This window comes from Littorina saxatilis, linkage group LG9 (genome assembly GCF_037325665.1).
Source record: "Littorina saxatilis isolate snail1 linkage group LG9, US_GU_Lsax_2.0, whole genome shotgun sequence".
In the NCBI taxonomy this organism is placed as follows: domain Eukaryota; kingdom Metazoa; phylum Mollusca; class Gastropoda; order Littorinimorpha; family Littorinidae; genus Littorina; species Littorina saxatilis.
The window spans coordinates 29773651-29791316 of NC_090253.1; the positions used below are offsets into that span (position 1 = coordinate 29773651).

Here is a 17666-nt window from a genome sequence, read left to right on the forward strand (position 1 = left end):
TGAAGTCGGAAAACTCAACCTGATATGTTTTATTTTAGTTTTCGTGTCAATATTTATATCCAGATCCGTCAACAATTTGAATTATATTATCGTTCTACAGTTCCACACAAAAATGGCTTGATCAGTTTGTATTAGATTGTGATTTTTGTTTCTCTCAATTAGACGGTGACATACTGCATAATGACTTTCTACATCATGATTATATTTCAGAGAACATCGCTGGAATTGGGTGGGATGTGACCGTTGCTTAAAATGGCGACGAATACCTGCATATGCGGACCATCAGCAGCTTCCAGAGAAGTGGTATTGTTACAATAACCCTGATCAGTCAAAAAAGTATGTGTTTCGCATTATTATTCTGTGTTCTTTTTCATCTTGTGTTGTTGTTGTTGTTACTGTGCTGTTGTGGTGGTGGTCTTGTTCTTGTTATTGTTCTTCTTGTTCTTGTTTTTGTTCTTCTTCTTCTTCTTCTTCTTCTTCTTCTTCTTCTTCTTCTTCTTCTTCTTCACCTTGGCTTCTTCTTCTTCTTCTTCTTCTTCTTTGTGTATTTGTGATTAGTCAGTCTGTTTGTCTGAGTGACAGGCTGCCGAGTGACCAATATCCTTGCTGCCCTCTGTGTGTTGCTGAGGCACTTTGTCATTGCCTTTGTATTTGCACATCAAATAACCAAAGGGAAGTAAGCGCTTTAAATGCATACGACATGTGTAATGGAGTAAGCGAGTGTTATACTGAACCTCTCTCCTGGCACCTGAGAGAATAACAAGCATTGAAATAAACAAGCGACTTTTATCTTATTTGCACGTTTTTAAACGAAATAATTCCAGGTGTTTTATGGGTTTGTTCTCCAGAGCTGTGTTCCATTTTGGGACATGCATTATCAGTCATTTAAATGATTGGAACGTATATTAACTGGCAACTAGAATGTATTCTCTTTATTTTTGTAGTAACACTTTAGTTAGATGAGAAAGGTGTTTATTATATTGGAAATTTTTGGGGATGATTCTGGTGATTTGTTATCTTATGATGATTTTCAGTATAAATATAACACACGCATTGATTGTTTTTCTTACATATTCTGGGCTCATCTTGTCAATAAAAAAAGACTGAACAGACAGAGTTGTTTGCAAAAACAAATCAAATAAACATGTCTCGACAATGCCAAATAATATGTTCAGAACAGAAAGGTGTAGAAAAAAAAGTTATATGATATGATGAAAATTGTACATTTTGAACCAAATTATTGTACAAAATTGTTTCAGAAATGTTATTCAAACATAAATGGGAAAGATGTTTTTTGAAAATACACAAGATACAAGATGTTAAATTGAAATGCTTGCAGATTACAAATATTTATAGAATTTTGGAAACAAATGTTATACTAAAGGTTATGAAAATGTTGGAATCTGAAAATTGTTCCTTTTGTTCAGAAGTTAAAGATAGTATTGAACCTTTTTGGCAAGAGCTTCAGAGTGGATTAGTCATTACATTTGAAATACGAGTTCGTCTCAAATGTACATTTATCAGAGGAATTGGTATTATTTGGGATTAAACATTTTGTTTATACTGAATCGATTTTTGATTGCAAAATTTTACACGCCATCGCTGTAAAATGCACACAAAAAAGTTTACCAGGGATGGCGGCGTTTAAATTTGTCCTTAAACGAAGATGTGTAATTGAATTGTATAATGCCAGATTGTCAGGCAAAGACCAAACGTTAAGACCAAGCTGTAGTTTTCAAGTACCTTTGTTTTCAAAATGTATTTGTGTGCAATGTGTGTAAGTTAAAGGCACAGTAAGCCTCCCGTAAACCATCACATATACTGTCAGGCTTTTACACACAGTACAAACACCCTTCCATTTGAACGCTCACCAAACGGGAACATCCTAGGTGCCCTAGGTAAAGAGCGAGCAATTTTCAAAGAATTTCTTTTTGCGTGGTTTATCTTACCCCTGAGCCATCGTGAACCCGTGTGATCCAGTTTCCCTTTTTCACAATGCAGTCGTCAGTTTGTAATTTGAATGCGGCTCGCTCTAAGCTTATCTGCAATAGCACGTTATTATGTACCTCTGACTTTTCACGAAACAAACGAATGTGGTTCATAAGAACTCTAGCGATGGCTTTTGACTGCCTATAAACCGCCGTCTGCTACGAAAACCACGACCTTGTGTGACCCTGCTTCCGGGCTTTTCTTTTTTCAAACTTTAAAAACTTCGAAATACTGATCTTGTCTTGATGAAAAAAGAATTCTTTTATGATTTAAGAATGTTTGTGTAACAAGCTGTCAATTTATTATTTAGATTTTAAAAGTTAGGTCTCGCACCAAAACGCACCACGGTCTGATTCATTCTGATAATCATCGCTCCACGGCTATCGCCAGTTGAAGGGAAGTAACTCATTTTTGACCTGAGTTCAGGATGGGTCCGATTGAGATGGAGACAATCCGAAAAATTAATTCTTTGAAAATTGCTCGCTCTTTACGTAGGGCACCTAGGATGTTCCCGTTCGGTGAGTGTTCAAATGGAAGGGTGTTTGTACTGTGTGTAAAAGCCTGACAGTATCTGTGATGGTTTACGGGAGGCTTACTGTGCCTTTAACATAGACAACTGTCGTCTATTTTGTTTCTTTTTTTTCTTAGATTGTTAATTTCATGAAATTATTGTGTTCTTGTTATAACAGATCTCCTATCTTAGATTGTTAATTTCATAAGTTTTGTTGTTGTTATAATAGACCTCCTGATACAAGTATGTTTGTGTTGTACTGTATTTAAAACATGAGTAAACATGTTTCAAAAATATATTCCAGTCAGAAAATGAAACAGACATGCAACAAAAAGCATAGTATATATTCTAGTCACCTTTTGCATAACTGATAGTGTTCACATCCATGTCACACAACCTTTGGTTTTCATGTTACGAAGTTGACGTACTTTAAAACGCTTTTAATTTACTGAACCAAAACAAACAAGATGTGCAAGTATTTCTAATTCGTTATCGGCAGGCCAAGAATATAAAGAACCAGTGTTTATTAATGGAATCAATGTGTATGGTCTCAGTTATGTAAAGAAATGTCAACTTCATAGCGTGGTTTCCAATGGTACACAGCTCTTGAGAATAACCAGTTTGCTTATCCCGTTCCTGTTTTTCTTTTGGAAACATCGTTCAGTACCTTGAAATAGAAGCACTGTAATGTCCTATTCTAGAGATGAGGGGGGAGGAAATTTACCAAGGAGAGGATGACAAAAAAAAATCATGCAAGAAAAAATCCAAAGGTCTGCAAACATTCGCTTAACCCAAATACATATGTGACTTCATGTCTAAAATTGCTTATTTGACTGCTTTATATTTGTGATTTGATAGATACATGACTTTTGTTGAACTAAAAAACTTTCCTTTACATTCTGTTTTAAATTGCGTAGCTGCGGTTGTAGTTTAACTATGCCTGTACTACTTATATGTTCTAATACATGCAAGAGGAGTGTGGTTACGCAGTCTGCAAACATGTACACAAGTGTCTCAAAATAGAAATACAAAATAAAATGTTCCTCCAGATTTAAATTAGCTGTTTGCAGTTTGATAATACATGCACACCTTGTATGTTGTTTCAATATTGTTTCCCAGTTTCAGAACATTGACATCAGCTGTTAAAACTTTAGAAAATGTCTGTACAATGGCTTCAATATTGTGTTCTAATTTCAGCAGGTGCAACATCGCTGAAGAGAAACCTGCTGATGAAGAATATGACCTGTAAGTAATAACAACTTTTTGTGACCTTAACCTGCTTGTAACGTTTGGTGTTGAAAATCACATGAAGCATTAGCTGAAGAACTAAAAAAAAGGTCGTCCCAGTGCAGACATAACCGTCTACTGTGTGTGTATGTGTGTGTGTGTGTGCGTGTGTGTGTGTATGGGTGTGTATGGGTGTGTGTGTGTGTGTGTGTGTGTGCGTGTGTGTGTGTGTGTGTGTGTGTGTGTGTGTGTGTGTGTGTGTAGCGAGTCTCTGCCCTTTTTCATTTTGTTCGAGAAATGTCTGATGTCAAATCCAATTTTTTGGGAAAGTTGAGGCCGCAATACGACGACCTCATTTTTGAATCAAGTTGATTTAAATTTTGGTTAAACAATCTTCGTCTCAGTCCGGACAATGTTACTGCATTTCGGCTTGGAAGCTTAACAATTAACGTATTAATTTTTTTAATTTTCGAAAACAGATTTAACAAGAGGCGAAGACTTCAAGGCTCATAAATGAAATCAACACACAGTAACACCCAGGGGAGGGGGGGCGGTAGCTCAGTTGGTAGGGCACTGGACTTGTGATGGGAAGGTCACAGGTTCGAATTCGGGCCGGGACGGACACGGGTCAACTTTATGTGTAGACCCAGTGACGGAAGCCATGTCCCACCCCCGTGTCACCACAATGACACGTACAAGATCTCGGTCATTCTGCCATAAGTGCAGATGGCTGACACTTGTGTATTAAATAGAATAAAAAATATCTTCCTCCATTTACAAATCTGATACAGGCCTACTGCAGGAAACCGTCCGGAACGTCAAGGGAATAGACAGGGAAGATCGCGAGGCAACACGTCTGAGGAATCCACTGCACGACGAAGTACTGCAGAAAGTGTAAGCGTTAACAGTTTGCTGTTGTCTGTTGATATGTAAACATCCAAATATAAAGAACACGGTTGGAACGTAAGGTAATGTAAAAAGAAGTAACATTTTGCACACACACACACTTTCGCAACATGTGTGAGTGTGTGTGTGTGTGTGTGTGTGTGTGTGTGTGTGTGTGTGTGTGTGTGTGTGTGTGTGTGTGTGTGTGTGTGTGTACGCGTGTGTGTGTACGCGTGTGTTTGTACGCGTAAGTATGTGTGTGTGTGTTTGTACGCGTGAGTATGTGTGTAGTAACGTTTTTGCTAAGTCGCTCTCTCTGTCTCTCTCTTCCTTCCTCTCTCTCTCTCCTCTCTCTCTCCTTTATCTCTCTCCTGTCTCTCTCACCCTCTTTTCCTCTCTACCAGCGTGCAACACACAGAGAAAAAAGCCATCAGACGAAAAAAGAAACAGGCAAGTTATGATGTGAATCATCAGAATGTGAAGGTTCAGTCAAGTGTGGAGACCAATGTAGTCCCAATAGTTGCAACCACTGAGAGTGGTAGGCCTGACATGTTTTATGGAAACTTTGACACAAACTCGGCCACTCTTGCCCGACACGACATTACCCAATATTGACGGACTGTGTGATATCTTCTGCTATGGTCTGTTGAGACAGTGATATCAAAATCGAGACCGGAGGTCGAGATTTTGATATCACTGTCGAAACAGACCAATAGCAGAAGATATCATCACACAGTCAGTCAATGTTAGATATATTGCTAATTCTCTGGACATTTTGTATTTTCTGTAAAGAAATTTACAAAAGTATTTGTCTCAGTTTTGGCTGTTCCATATCCCTCCCTCTGATTATATCATTTCTTTTTGTTCACTCTTTTCTTGTACTTTTCAGTATTTCAAAATGTCTTTTCTTTCAAAAAGTCTTTAGTCACTTGCTCAACTAAATTCTGGGATCATTAGATTTTCATATATATTTGTTTGTTTTTAAATTTAGGTGTTTTTGTTTTTGAAGTGGGGAAGCAATAAAGAGGTCGTCGATATTAAAACTGATATCGACGGAAATGTCGTCGATATCACTTTTGCACTGAGCTCACTTTTTCCCAATTGACCAATGGAAATCCACGTAACATATGAAATAGCAATATATCGCTGTTACCTGCACATGACATACGTGGGGCGCTCTACCTGAGCAGTGTGTCACTTGATAGCAGTGAATGTGGGTCAGTGGGTGAACCGGTCAACTGTGACAATAACATGACTGAACTGCACGGTGTGACTCATAATGACGATGCGTGTACTGTACAGGTATTAGTGTTTCAAGTAAAAAAGAAGACTGTTTTTTTCCCCAGTCGCAAAGTATTTCGACCCAACATGCCTCTGTGAAGCGGAACGTGCTGTCGGAAATGCAGGTCACTGTGTGTAGACCACCCGAAACAAAGTTGGTGAGGTTTTCGACAAACAAAAACAAACACTGCTCCGTGACTACGGTCGTAATAACTGCTTCAAGAAAGTCGTCCCTGATTCCAGAAACAAGGACACACTGTATTGTGAGTCAGATGACCTGATCTTCGGGTATGACTGCTCGTGTCAGTCAGTGACTCACTGGTATATCCAGCACTATAGTCGTGGAAAGCTGTGGACACAGACTTTCTTCGCAGAGAGCCTGGCCAACTTGTGGACATCAGGGAAAGGCTGACGCAAGACCCCACCGCCATCGCGGCTAAAATCAGGGCTGCGCTTGGTTGATGAAATGATTATCGGTCGCGTGAATGATTCAGTGAAAAGAAAGACAATTCAAGAACAGACACAGAACAAGATACGGTATCCGTGATGCGTTATTCCAACAGTCGGAATTTCCAACTATTGTGTATTTTTCGAGATTTTCGTTTATTTCCCCAGCCCACTTGTTATTCCCTTTTTGCAATGGGCCGACGACCTACGCAGTAAACCACTCGTGAGTTCGTCCCATCCTAACCAGCCTTTCTATCTCTCTCCCTCTCTTTCATCCCCCCACCTTTCCCCATTACTCTCTCGCTCTCACTCATTCATTTTCTCTCAATCACTCTCTTTCTTTATCTTTTTCATTCTCTCTCTCTCTCTCTCTCTCTCTCTCTCTCTCTCTCTCTCTCTCTCTCTCTCTCTCTCTCTCTCTCTCTCTCTCTGGGCGAGGGCTGGTTGAAAAGAAGCTCGTTTATATTGCTTATGCCACAACCCTCGTAAAATAAAATTTGATTTGATTTGAATTTGATTTGATTTGATCTCTCTCTCTCTCTCTCTCTCTCTCTCTCTCTCTCTCTCTCTCTCTCTCTTTCCATCCTGACCCGCCTTCCTCTCTCTCTTTCTCTGATTTGTTCAGCCTGCCTCACCTTCCCCTCTCTCGCTCTCTCAACCCCCCTCTCTCTCTCCCTCTTTCTTACTCTCTGTTATGGAGTGGTATAGCCCGGTTTTTAGACAATCATAAATGCCTCTACACCACTCTATAAGTTTAGTATTTGTTTACAGGCTTGAATGTAATCTGAATAGTTGTCCGCTACAGTAGCTTACAAGGCACAAGCGCACACGCACTCACACACGCAAAAACCTGGTGTTAAATGGATCTTGACACTGCCAAGACTAATTATTATTGTTTACAAAGCTTTTTACATCACAATATCATTTCCGGGCTTCGACCAGTACTCTAGGCCGACAACACCGCAAGAAACTCTACAGTCCAAGACGCAGACACCTTTTGGCTCAAACAAAGCAGCTTAACAGGTAAGACGAATAGGTATTCTACTGTACGTTACCCTACTGCCATCTTTCGGCCCTCAAGATGTTGGTATGGCTGTAAGTCCTTCAGACGACTGACAAGGATGCACCAGTCCTCACGACACCGCAACCATTGCTTGACGTAGTCCTTGATCCTTCCAGTTCGTCTCGGCGGCTAACTGTAGAACTCTGCCAGCTCTCCATGCCATGGTCATGTACACCCAGCCGCAGTCACCAGTTCAGTTCAGCCTCCGTCGATGAATACCCTCCAGTTGGAACACTGTAAAGTTTATAGTCCATAAATCAACTTGTCTTTAGTTTCTTTCACTCGCACAATAAAAATACTCACTCGTCCAACATATTAAGCTGCATGAGCCAATATAATTATTTACACGTTAATTCCTGTTTTCTAAAGCCAAGAAAACGTTACGTAAAACCCTCACATGTTTAAGCAGTGTAGCACAATAGCTTAGGCCTACACAATAACGTTAAACACAGAAACAGTCACTCTTCTCACATACGACAACATGACATGAAAATATAACCGGTTTCAAACATACCTCAAAAGAGTGTAAAGCCAACATTTAGTACAGTCGCCGGCCTGGCATGAATATGAAAATGGAAGATATCACGTAAACTGAAAGGGAAAGTTCGTCAGTCTTCATCCTTCTTCAGTCAGATACCTAAAACAGGAGCCCGTCTGCTAAAGTGTTACGAAAAACATGAGTCGAGCTTGGCTCCTTGACGGCGACTGAGTTTACAAAGTCGTTCTTGCTATGACATTGCCAGTGAGCTGTCGTCTGCATCACTTGCACGTGAAAAACCTTGTCAGTTACACAAAGGTTCAACTGCGGTCAACGTGATGGTATGCAGCCTATAGCCCTTTCCAATATCTGACCATCGCTATAGTCTATTCTATTTACAACAATACATATTACCAAAAATACGAGTAAACCGCTTCGTAACATCACCCCCTTTCCTCAAAAGAAAATGAATTGTTGAAAAAACGATGAAATTTTCTGAATCTCGATCAGAGATTATCCAAAAAATCAACAGAATTATACACTGGGGTTATGTTCAGAAGCTGTTTAAAAAAAAATATCATGAACGAAACTCGAGTAAGACCTTGGCCTTGCAAGAATATACCAGTCAACACATCAAATCAAAAATCAAATCAAATCTGAAAATGTTACTGGACAAACAGGACAAACAAAACAATCATTCACACCCGTGTAAGCGCACGTGCCTTGAGATAGAAAACAATACTGCTAAAGGGTCAAACAAACAAACACTATTGGGCGCCATTTGTTATGGAGTGGTATAGCCCGGTTTTTAGACAATCATAAATGCCTCTACACCACTCTATAAGTTTAGTATTTGTTTACAGGCTTGAATGTAATCTGAATAGTTGTCCGCTACAGTAGCTTACAAGGCACAAGCGCACACGCACTCACACACGCAAAAACCTGGTGTTAAATGGATCTTGACACTGCCAAGACTAATTATTATTGTTTACAAAGCTTTTTACATCACAATATCATTTCCGGGCTTCGACCAGTACTCTAGGCCGACAACACCGCAAGAAACTCTACAGTCCAAGACGCAGACACCTTTTGGCTCAAACAAAGCAGCTTAACAGGTAAGACGAATAGGTATTCTACTGTACGTTACCCTACTGCCATCTTTCGGCCCTCAAGATGTTGGTATGGCTGTAAGTCCTTCAGACGACTGACAAGGATGCACCAGTCCTCACGACACCGCAACCATTGCTTGACGTAGTCCTTGATCCTTCCAGTTCGTCTCGGCGGCTAACTGTAGAACTCTGCCAGCTCTCCATGCCATGGTCATGTACACCCAGCCGCAGTCACCAGTTCAGTTCAGCCTCCGTCGATGAATACCCTCCAGTTGGAACACTGTAAAGTTTATAGTCCATAAATCAACTTGTCTTTAGTTTCTTTCACTCGCACAATAAAAATACTCACTCGTCCAACATATTAAGCTGCATGAGCCAATATAATTATTTACACGTTAATTCCTGTTTTCTAAAGCCAAGAAAACGTTACGTAAAACCCTCACATGTTTAAGCAGTGTAGCACAATAGCTTAGGCCTACACAATAACGTTAAACACAGAAACAGTCACTCTTCTCACATACGACAACATGACATGAAAATATAACCGGTTTCAAACATACCTCAAAAGAGTGTAAAGCCAACATTTAGTACAGTCGCCGGCCTGGCATGAATATGAAAATGGAAGATATCACGTAAACTGAAAGGGAAAGTTCGTCAGTCTTCATCCTTCTTCAGTCAGATACCTAAAACAGGAGCCCGTCTGCTAAAGTGTTACGAAAAACATGAGTCGAGCTTGGCTCCTTGACGGCGACTGATTTTACAAAGTCGTTCTTGCTATGACATTGCCAGTGAGCTGTCGTCTGCATCACTTGCACGTGAAAAACCTTGTCAGTTACACAAAGGTTCAACTGCGGTCAACGTGATGGTATGCAGCCTATAGCCCTTTCCAATATCTGACCATCGCTATAGTCTATTCTATTTACAACAATACATATTACCAAAAATACGAGTAAACCGCTTCGTAACACTCTCTCACTCTTTCTCTCTCTCTTTTTTCTCTCTCTCTTTCTCTCTTTCTCTCTCTCTCACTCTCTCTCTCTCTCTCTCTCTCTCTCTCTCTCTTTCATCCCCCCTCTGCCTTACTCTCTCTTATCCACCCCCATATTTTCCTCTCTCTCTACCGTATTATTCAAATGAACTTGACTTTCTATCTGTTTGTGTATAATTTGAGTTATCATTCGACGGTCAAAGTTTGAGGGGTCATTGAGTAAACATGGAATAATCAATAGCGTATAAGCTGTTTGCCTGTGTCTCTAAAAGGTTGACGAAGATGAACAAGGCCCATCCTCAACCAGTGGTGTGACTACGCCTTCGACGTCTACAGCTAGGAAAAGAAAGTCGGCTACACCAAGGTATGTGGTATCTTCAGTAAATCAGTTGACGTCTTCTTATGCACAGGTTTCAAGAAGTCATTTCTACTGTCGTTTACGTACACATTCCACAGCAGAAACTCACAATTGACAAAGACATGAGTTACATTTGTTGAGATATGTTTTTACCGTCAGTATTTTTGGTACACTCAGAGTATATTAGAAACATATTCCTGCTGCAACACTAAATGAATCGTTAAAGATACAACAACACACATTTAGTTTATGGTGAATCAGGTCCCGCCTAATACCTGGCATGCTCGGATTATCAGCAGGCCTCCATCGTCCAAGCGGCCTAGGACAGCCACAAGAAGTCCTTCACTTGAGCCAGCCGTTGCAGAACATACCGCAGAACCAGACGCACAGGTCAGCCCATCCCAACCACAACCTCGAATAATCCCAGTACGGGAACGTACAAGAACAATAGGGGCTACAGGACCTGAAGAACAGTCCCTGGAGAGGGTGGTCGCTCGAGCTACCAAGCAGATCGCCAAGTCTGTCTTCAAGAACACTGCCAGACCCAGATCAAGCCCAAGTTCCAAAAGTAATACTGCAGCCTCCACAAGCAGAAGTGGGAATGCCACTGTTGAAGGTACCCATAGTGGTACCACTGCAAGTACCAGCCAAGCAGCCGGGAATATTGGTAATGCTGCAGCCTCTACAAGCAGAAGTGGGAATGCCACTGTTGAAGGTACCCATAGTGGTGCCACTGCAAGTACCAGCCAAGCAGCCGGGAATATTGGTAACGCTGCAGCCTCTACAAGCAGAAGTGGGAATGCCACTGTTGAAGGTACCCATAGTGGTGCCACTGCAAGTGCCAGCCAAGCAGCCGGGAATAGTAGTGATACCGCAAGCAGCAGTACCAGCTCTGGAACCACACGCAGCAACAGTCCACAAGCTGCCACCTCCAATACCAACTCTTCCAGTGGTATTAACCGCAGTGCTACAGAATCAGCAAACAGCAGCAACGTTTGCAACACGGGCGATTCTGCAGGGCACGAGCAAGCACAAAGACAATTAAGAAAATTCAAAGAAAGCGTGTTCAAACTGCTAGGTCTCATCATCCCTTACGTCAATTTGGGGGATCTCCCTGGCCATGGATCCGAAGAGGAAATTGAAACTACTGTGGAAAACATGATCAAATATATTGAACGTCAGCAGAATTGATATGAAGAAACAGACAGAAGGACATAAAGAAATTGGGTGAGAGTGGTCTGACGGACGGACGTTATAACGATACTTGTTAGTGAGATATGTGTTAATATGCTTGCAGCTTGTATTGATGTAGTGTTTAGTTGTTCACTTGTGTGCTGAATGCTGCTGCACATGCTTTTTTGCTTTGCTTTGTATATATATATATCCCATGACCTCCCTTCTTTGTCTCTGTTACTTCAGTATGGGTATATATGTTGTATTTTTATAGCTCAATAAATACATCATGGACTCCAAAAAATATATGATAGTGCAGATTCCGATTTGGGCAAAGGACTACTTTCCTCCCGACCTTTGACCTCGCGCCGAACAATGTGACACATTTGTATGAAGTTCTAAAATCGTATTGCACGGCTCAGAAAACCATATCAGTTGCACGCAAAAATGAATCTCAGAACTGATCTGATGTATGAGATGCAATAAGCAAAAGTTTCTTTCATTATGAAAGCAATGCAGGTCGAAAAAAACGAACATTCAACTTACAAGATAACCAGATGCTAGCGAACCAAAACAAAAACACGAGTACCCTCCCCTTGCATCTTTAGCAGACGACTTTTGAGAATCTGTCGGTAGTGTGTTTTGGTGTGCGCCTTCAGCTATCAAACATCGGCTGTTTCACGTGTTTTGCGAGCAAGTCTACTCTTTTGCCTGGCTCTGCAGTAAGTCCACATATTTTTCCGTAATCCAGTCATATTCCTTCAAAATGCAATCAATCGGCGGTGACAGACGTGTCGGTCGCGTTTTCCTCTCACCCATACCAGTTTAAGTTCATCCATGCAAACACACTCGCAAAACAGTTTATCACGTAGATACATTTCAAATAGGGAGCAAATGGTTAAATCTAAACCTACATATTTGTTCCCTAAGATTTGCTTCTCTGTCAATAAGCCTAATTACACACGTTCGAGAAAAACAACGTGGAATCAATTCTGAATCGAGTAGGCCTAAGCCAAGTGGGTCCCAAACCCGTTTCGCCCGTTCTGCCGACCTGAAACGCAAAACAAAAGAATTGTGCGCTTCAACTAAATTAATTTCTATTCGACTTCATTACTTTCTTGCAACTTATGAACCTTTACTTAAAGCTTTTAAATGGTCTGAAAGTAGTGTTACCGCGTACTTATCGATGCACTCATTCGTTTTATTTTTTCAGCGACGGTCACTTAGTTTAAGGTTGCAAAAGGGCTAAGTCTCGCTGGCAACAGTTTTACCCTGCACAGATCGCAACAGTGCCGCTAGTAGTCTACACTTTGTGTTTGATGGTAGAATGGGATATACAGATTACAACACTCGTGGTTTTTTATATGGCTTGTATTTCAGTCAAGACCCAGCGGGAATATCAATCGAGAGCCACTCGCCAGAGGCTCGTGTCTCCCGATGATATTCATCCGCTGGGTCTTGACTGAAATACAAGCCATATAAAAAACCACTCGTGTTGTAACCTATACATATGTATGTGGGTTTTTTTTTCTTCATATTTTTTCATTGTAAAGCGCTTAGAGAACGTAAAGCGCTCTATAAATCTCCCATATTATTATTATTATTATTACTTATTTTTCTTGAACTTCCCTTACTGTGTTTTTTCCTTCTATATTAATTTTGCTTGCTTGATGTTGAATATGTTTACATAGGTATTTGCCTGTAGGTGCCTTTGTATTGGCATAGTTATTTCTACTTACATACTCATAGCACAGCCAACAACGACCTTGCGCTTTTAAATTGTCTTTTGTAAACATGTTGTATAAGTCTGGCCGAGGGACGGGTGGATTACTGTTGTTATTAATTAAAAAACATCAAAGCAACTTTTATGTAGTGCTTAAGAAGAACAGTTGATCAGGACGATGAGTACTATCTTGTGTTAAAAGTGTTACGTGCAACTCTTCATGGTTTTTGCTGTACCCTGGTCATTTGTGTGTGTAATATGGTGCAAAACAGGTAAATGTCAACCTCAGAGCTCAAAGATGCACCACACTCGAACCCGAACTCGAAAACTTTATTACCGAGGGATGATAGCATTAGGTCCATATGGTCCTTTCTTTCAGCTAGTCCCTACTATAATATACACACTGACCTCCCTAGCCAGTTAGATGTGCTGGGTGCACGTGTTTAAGGCCTTTCGAGTTCTGTTTCACGGCGTTCCTCTGTCAGGTTCTGTTCTAAGAGCTTGACACTTTTAAGAAGTTCGAAAGTTCAAACGAATACATCAAAATGTCACGTTGAGCATGGGTAATAATGTGACGAGTTTTTCTCTTGAACTCTACAGAGCTCAAACCGCGAAAGCTGGAAACACGCCAATTTAGCAGTAGATAGTTCTAGTCGTCCGAACAATTTGTTCTTCTTAAGCACTAAAAACGTTGCCTTAATTATTTTTAATTGATAAAGAATGTCGTCCACCAGCCCTTGACCCAGACTATACTTTTGAATGAGCACAATTGGTTATTGAGCATTTAGGTATTTTGTTCTCCTTTGTTTTTCTGTTTGACTCATGCTTTTTATTGTTCTTAGTTGGTTATTTTAATATGCATGTTTTTTTGTGTGGTTTTTATATTTAGTCAAGTTTTGACTAAATATTTTAACATCGAGGGGGAATCGAAACGAGGGTCGTGGTGTATGTGTGTGTGTGTGTGCGTGTGTGCGTGTGTGTGTGTGTGTAGAGCGATTCAGACTAAACTACTGGACCGATCTTTATGAAATTTGACATGAGAGTTCCTGGGTATGAAATCCCCATACGTTTTTTTCATTTTTTTGATAAATGTCTTTGATGACGTCATATCCGGCTTTTCGTGAAAGTTGAGGCGGCACTGTCACGCCCTCATTTTTCAACCAAATTGGTTGAAATTTTGGTCAAGTAATCTTCGACGAAGCCCGGGGTTCGGTATTGCATTTCAGCTTGGTGGCTTAAACATTAATTAATGACTTTGGTCATTAAAAATCGGAAAATTGTAAAAAAAAATAAAAATTTATAAAACGATCCAAATTTACGTTTATCTTATTCTCCATCATTTGCTGATTCCAAAAACATATAAATATGTTATATTCGGATTAAAAACAAGCTCTGAAAATTAAATATATAAAAATTATTATCAAAATTAAATTGTCCAAATCAATTTAAAAACACTTTCATCTTATTCCTTGTCGGTTCCTGATTCCAAAAACATATAGATATGATATGTTTGGATTAAAAACACGCTCAGAAAGTTAAAACAAAGAGAGGTACAGAAAAGCGTGCTATCCTTCTTAGCGCAACTACTACCCCGCTCTTCTTGTCAATTTCACTGCCTTTGCCATGAGCGGTGGACTGACGATGCTACGAGCATACGGTCTTGCTGAAAAATGGCAGCTACTTGACTAAATATTGTATTTTCGCCTTACGCGACTTGTTTTCTTTAAATTTGTTTATACAGTATGCAAAAGTGAACACCGTGAAGCAATGTAATGATTCGAATCTGCTTTACGAAATCTGTGAAATTGTCAGCTTGCGGCTTAACGAACTTTAAGGTTTGGCTTCATAGGTTTTGACTGTTGTTTTTGTTGTTTTGGAGTAGACTTTACTGAGAAGCCTTCCCAGTTTTCACAGTATTCATTATCTGGACCTATGCATAGATACGGCTCATAAACATATCCGTTTGTGAGTGAGTGACCAGATGTCTTGAGCTTCACACTCGCACCCTTGCAAACCATGTTTTAGTACGCAATATGTCGCAATTTGATAACATGAAGGCTAGTTTTAGTATCGTGTAGCTATTAGTTGTGCTCTGATAATGGTGCTTTGAGATAAAACATGTGTACCTTTTTGAGAATGTGAAGACATTATTTGCAAGTAGTTTTTTTTTGTTTTTTGTTTGTTCATGTATCCAAATGTTAAATATTTTGATCATCATTTTAACTTTCGTTCTAAAGTAGTGTGGTTGAAACAGTCAAAATACCGTTGGAGCAAAGCCAATGCCTCCCAGTGAGCTTATAATTGCCCGCTAGAGAAGCCTAATGCAGAGCCAGGAACGCCCAGAAGCGCTTGCTGTACCCCAGACTACCTACTTCACTTTTGTGATTACATTACCTACAATGACATATAAACATATATCTGTTTTTGTTTATACCCGCTTCCTCAAAGTTTTGTGCATTTGCGGTTTTTAAAAAAAACTCGCGTTTACGAAGTTACTTCCCATGTTATGAGAACTGCGCAGGAGACGAGTCATTGTGTGCGGGGCAACTTAAATATCCGTGTACAAATCTGCTTTTCTGAACATAAATGTTTGCATTAGCATGCCCGGAGACAACAGCCGGCAGACATTGTCTGAAAAGTTGGTTTCCATTACACATTATAGGTAATTTGTGACCCTCCACCACGGAATGAGTCGCATGTCACCTTTGCATGATTTTCATATTTTTACATTTTTCTAGAGAGTTTTTTATGCTCTATCCAGTGGTGAAAACCGTTTTAAAGAAGAGCGAAAACTGTTCGAGTTATAAGCCTGTGACTAAGGTGACCCTCACAATGTTACCAGACACTCCCCGGATTTTTATTAAGCCTAGCGCAGAACCGCGCGAGGTGACATGCGACTCATTTCGTGGTGGAAGGTCACATTTAACAATAGTTTTGTGTTTGTGCCGTTCATGTTCCCCGTTTGTTTGTTCTTCCTTGCTTATTTGTCTGTTTGCTTGTTTGGTTGGTTTTAAAATACAACAGTTTTGATTCTTGACCTTTCCTTTACAATTATTTAGGTTTTTAACAACAAACAAACATGTTTTGATTGCTTTATCAGGTTTGAATTGAAGTACATTTTACATTGATATTTACATTGCCATTTTTGTGATTTCTCTGTCCTGGTACGTTTTAGTGTGTTTTTGGAATGAACTGACTATCCGTGTTTTGGTGTATTGACTGTAAATACAGATTTTTGTGACTTATGTTTCCGGTCCCTTTTTTTCTACTGAAAATAGGCAGCAGGATTTTTTGCCCGTTGCATCGGGTTTTTTTAGTGAATAATAATGTTACAGTAGTCTCAAATCTTGTAAAATATAAGCATTGTACACACAAGTCAACCGGCACGGTTGGCCTAGTGGTAAAGGCGTCCGCCCCGTGATCGGGAGGTCGTGGGTTCGAACCCCGGCCGGGTCATACCTAAGACTTTAAAATTGGCAATCTAGTGGCTGCTCCGCCTGGCGTCTGGCATTATGGGGTTAGTGCTAGGACTGGTTGGTCCGGTGTCAGAATAATGTGACTGGGTGAGACATGAAGCCTGTGCTGCGACTTCTGTCTTGTGTGTGGCGCACGTTATATGTCAAAGCAGCACCGCCCTGATATGGCCCTTCGTGGTCGGCTGGGCGTTAAGCAAACAAGCAAACAAACAAACAAACAAACAAACACACAAGTCACGAGAACATTGCCTTCTTTTTTCTCCAAATCTGCTTTTTCCAATATATAGAGGAGGTAAGTTAAGAGTAGGGAGGTTGTGAAGCCTGTTTGCTGAATTCAGACGTTCATATTTGTGCAACGATTATTTTGAATTTCTGATGTGATAATGTAAGGAAAGCATTCACGAACTCGTTCGTAAAGTTTCTTGAAAGATTTACAAAATTAAAAAAAAGTTCTCCTATCCAAAGAAATAAGTCAAAACGTTCTTGATAATATTAACAAGCAAATCCGTAGACTACAGAATGCGTTAAGTTTGACAGTAAAAGGCAATGTAAGGCAGTAAGAGGCAACGTTTTACTTTTAACATGTATGTTCAATACCTGGGGATCCAAAGTGCAAGAAAAAAGAACAACGCAGATGGACCAAGGTCACGAATGGTTGCATCGTATGACACCAAACTCTTATGATTTGCGATTTATCCTTAGAAGATTTCTACTTTGCACATATTTTCGTTTTATGTAATCCTTGCCCGAAGTCTTCGTTATGACTTTGGTTTAGTGCATAAGAACTAAAACAGGTGGTTTAAAGGCCCACTCCGCCTCCCGTAAACCATCAGCCTCTGATTGCAGACACCGCCAGGCTTTTATATACAGTACGAACACCATTTCGTTTACACGCTTACCGCCAGGGAATACCCTAGGTGCTCTCCAGGGAGAGTGAGCATTTTTCAAAGAATGTATT

The 17666-nt window shown here is 40.2% G+C and overlaps 1 protein-coding gene across 1 annotated transcript in view; it reads left to right on the forward strand.

Annotated features, from left to right (window-relative positions):
* LOC138977178 (MORC family CW-type zinc finger protein 3-like) overlaps positions 1-13019 on the forward strand; it is a 37711-nt gene extending 24692 nt beyond the window's left edge. Inside the window, exons 14-18 of the mRNA XM_070350085.1 lie at positions 211-336; positions 3698-3745; positions 4519-4621; positions 10251-10342; positions 10633-13019. Of these exons, the coding sequence (XP_070206186.1) occupies positions 211-336; positions 3698-3745; positions 4519-4621; positions 10251-10342; positions 10633-11527 (1264 nt within the window). The 3' untranslated portion in view covers positions 11528-13019. The remainder of the gene's footprint in view (positions 1-210; positions 337-3697; positions 3746-4518; positions 4622-10250; positions 10343-10632) is intronic.
* Positions 13020-17666: the final 4647 nt, after the last annotated feature.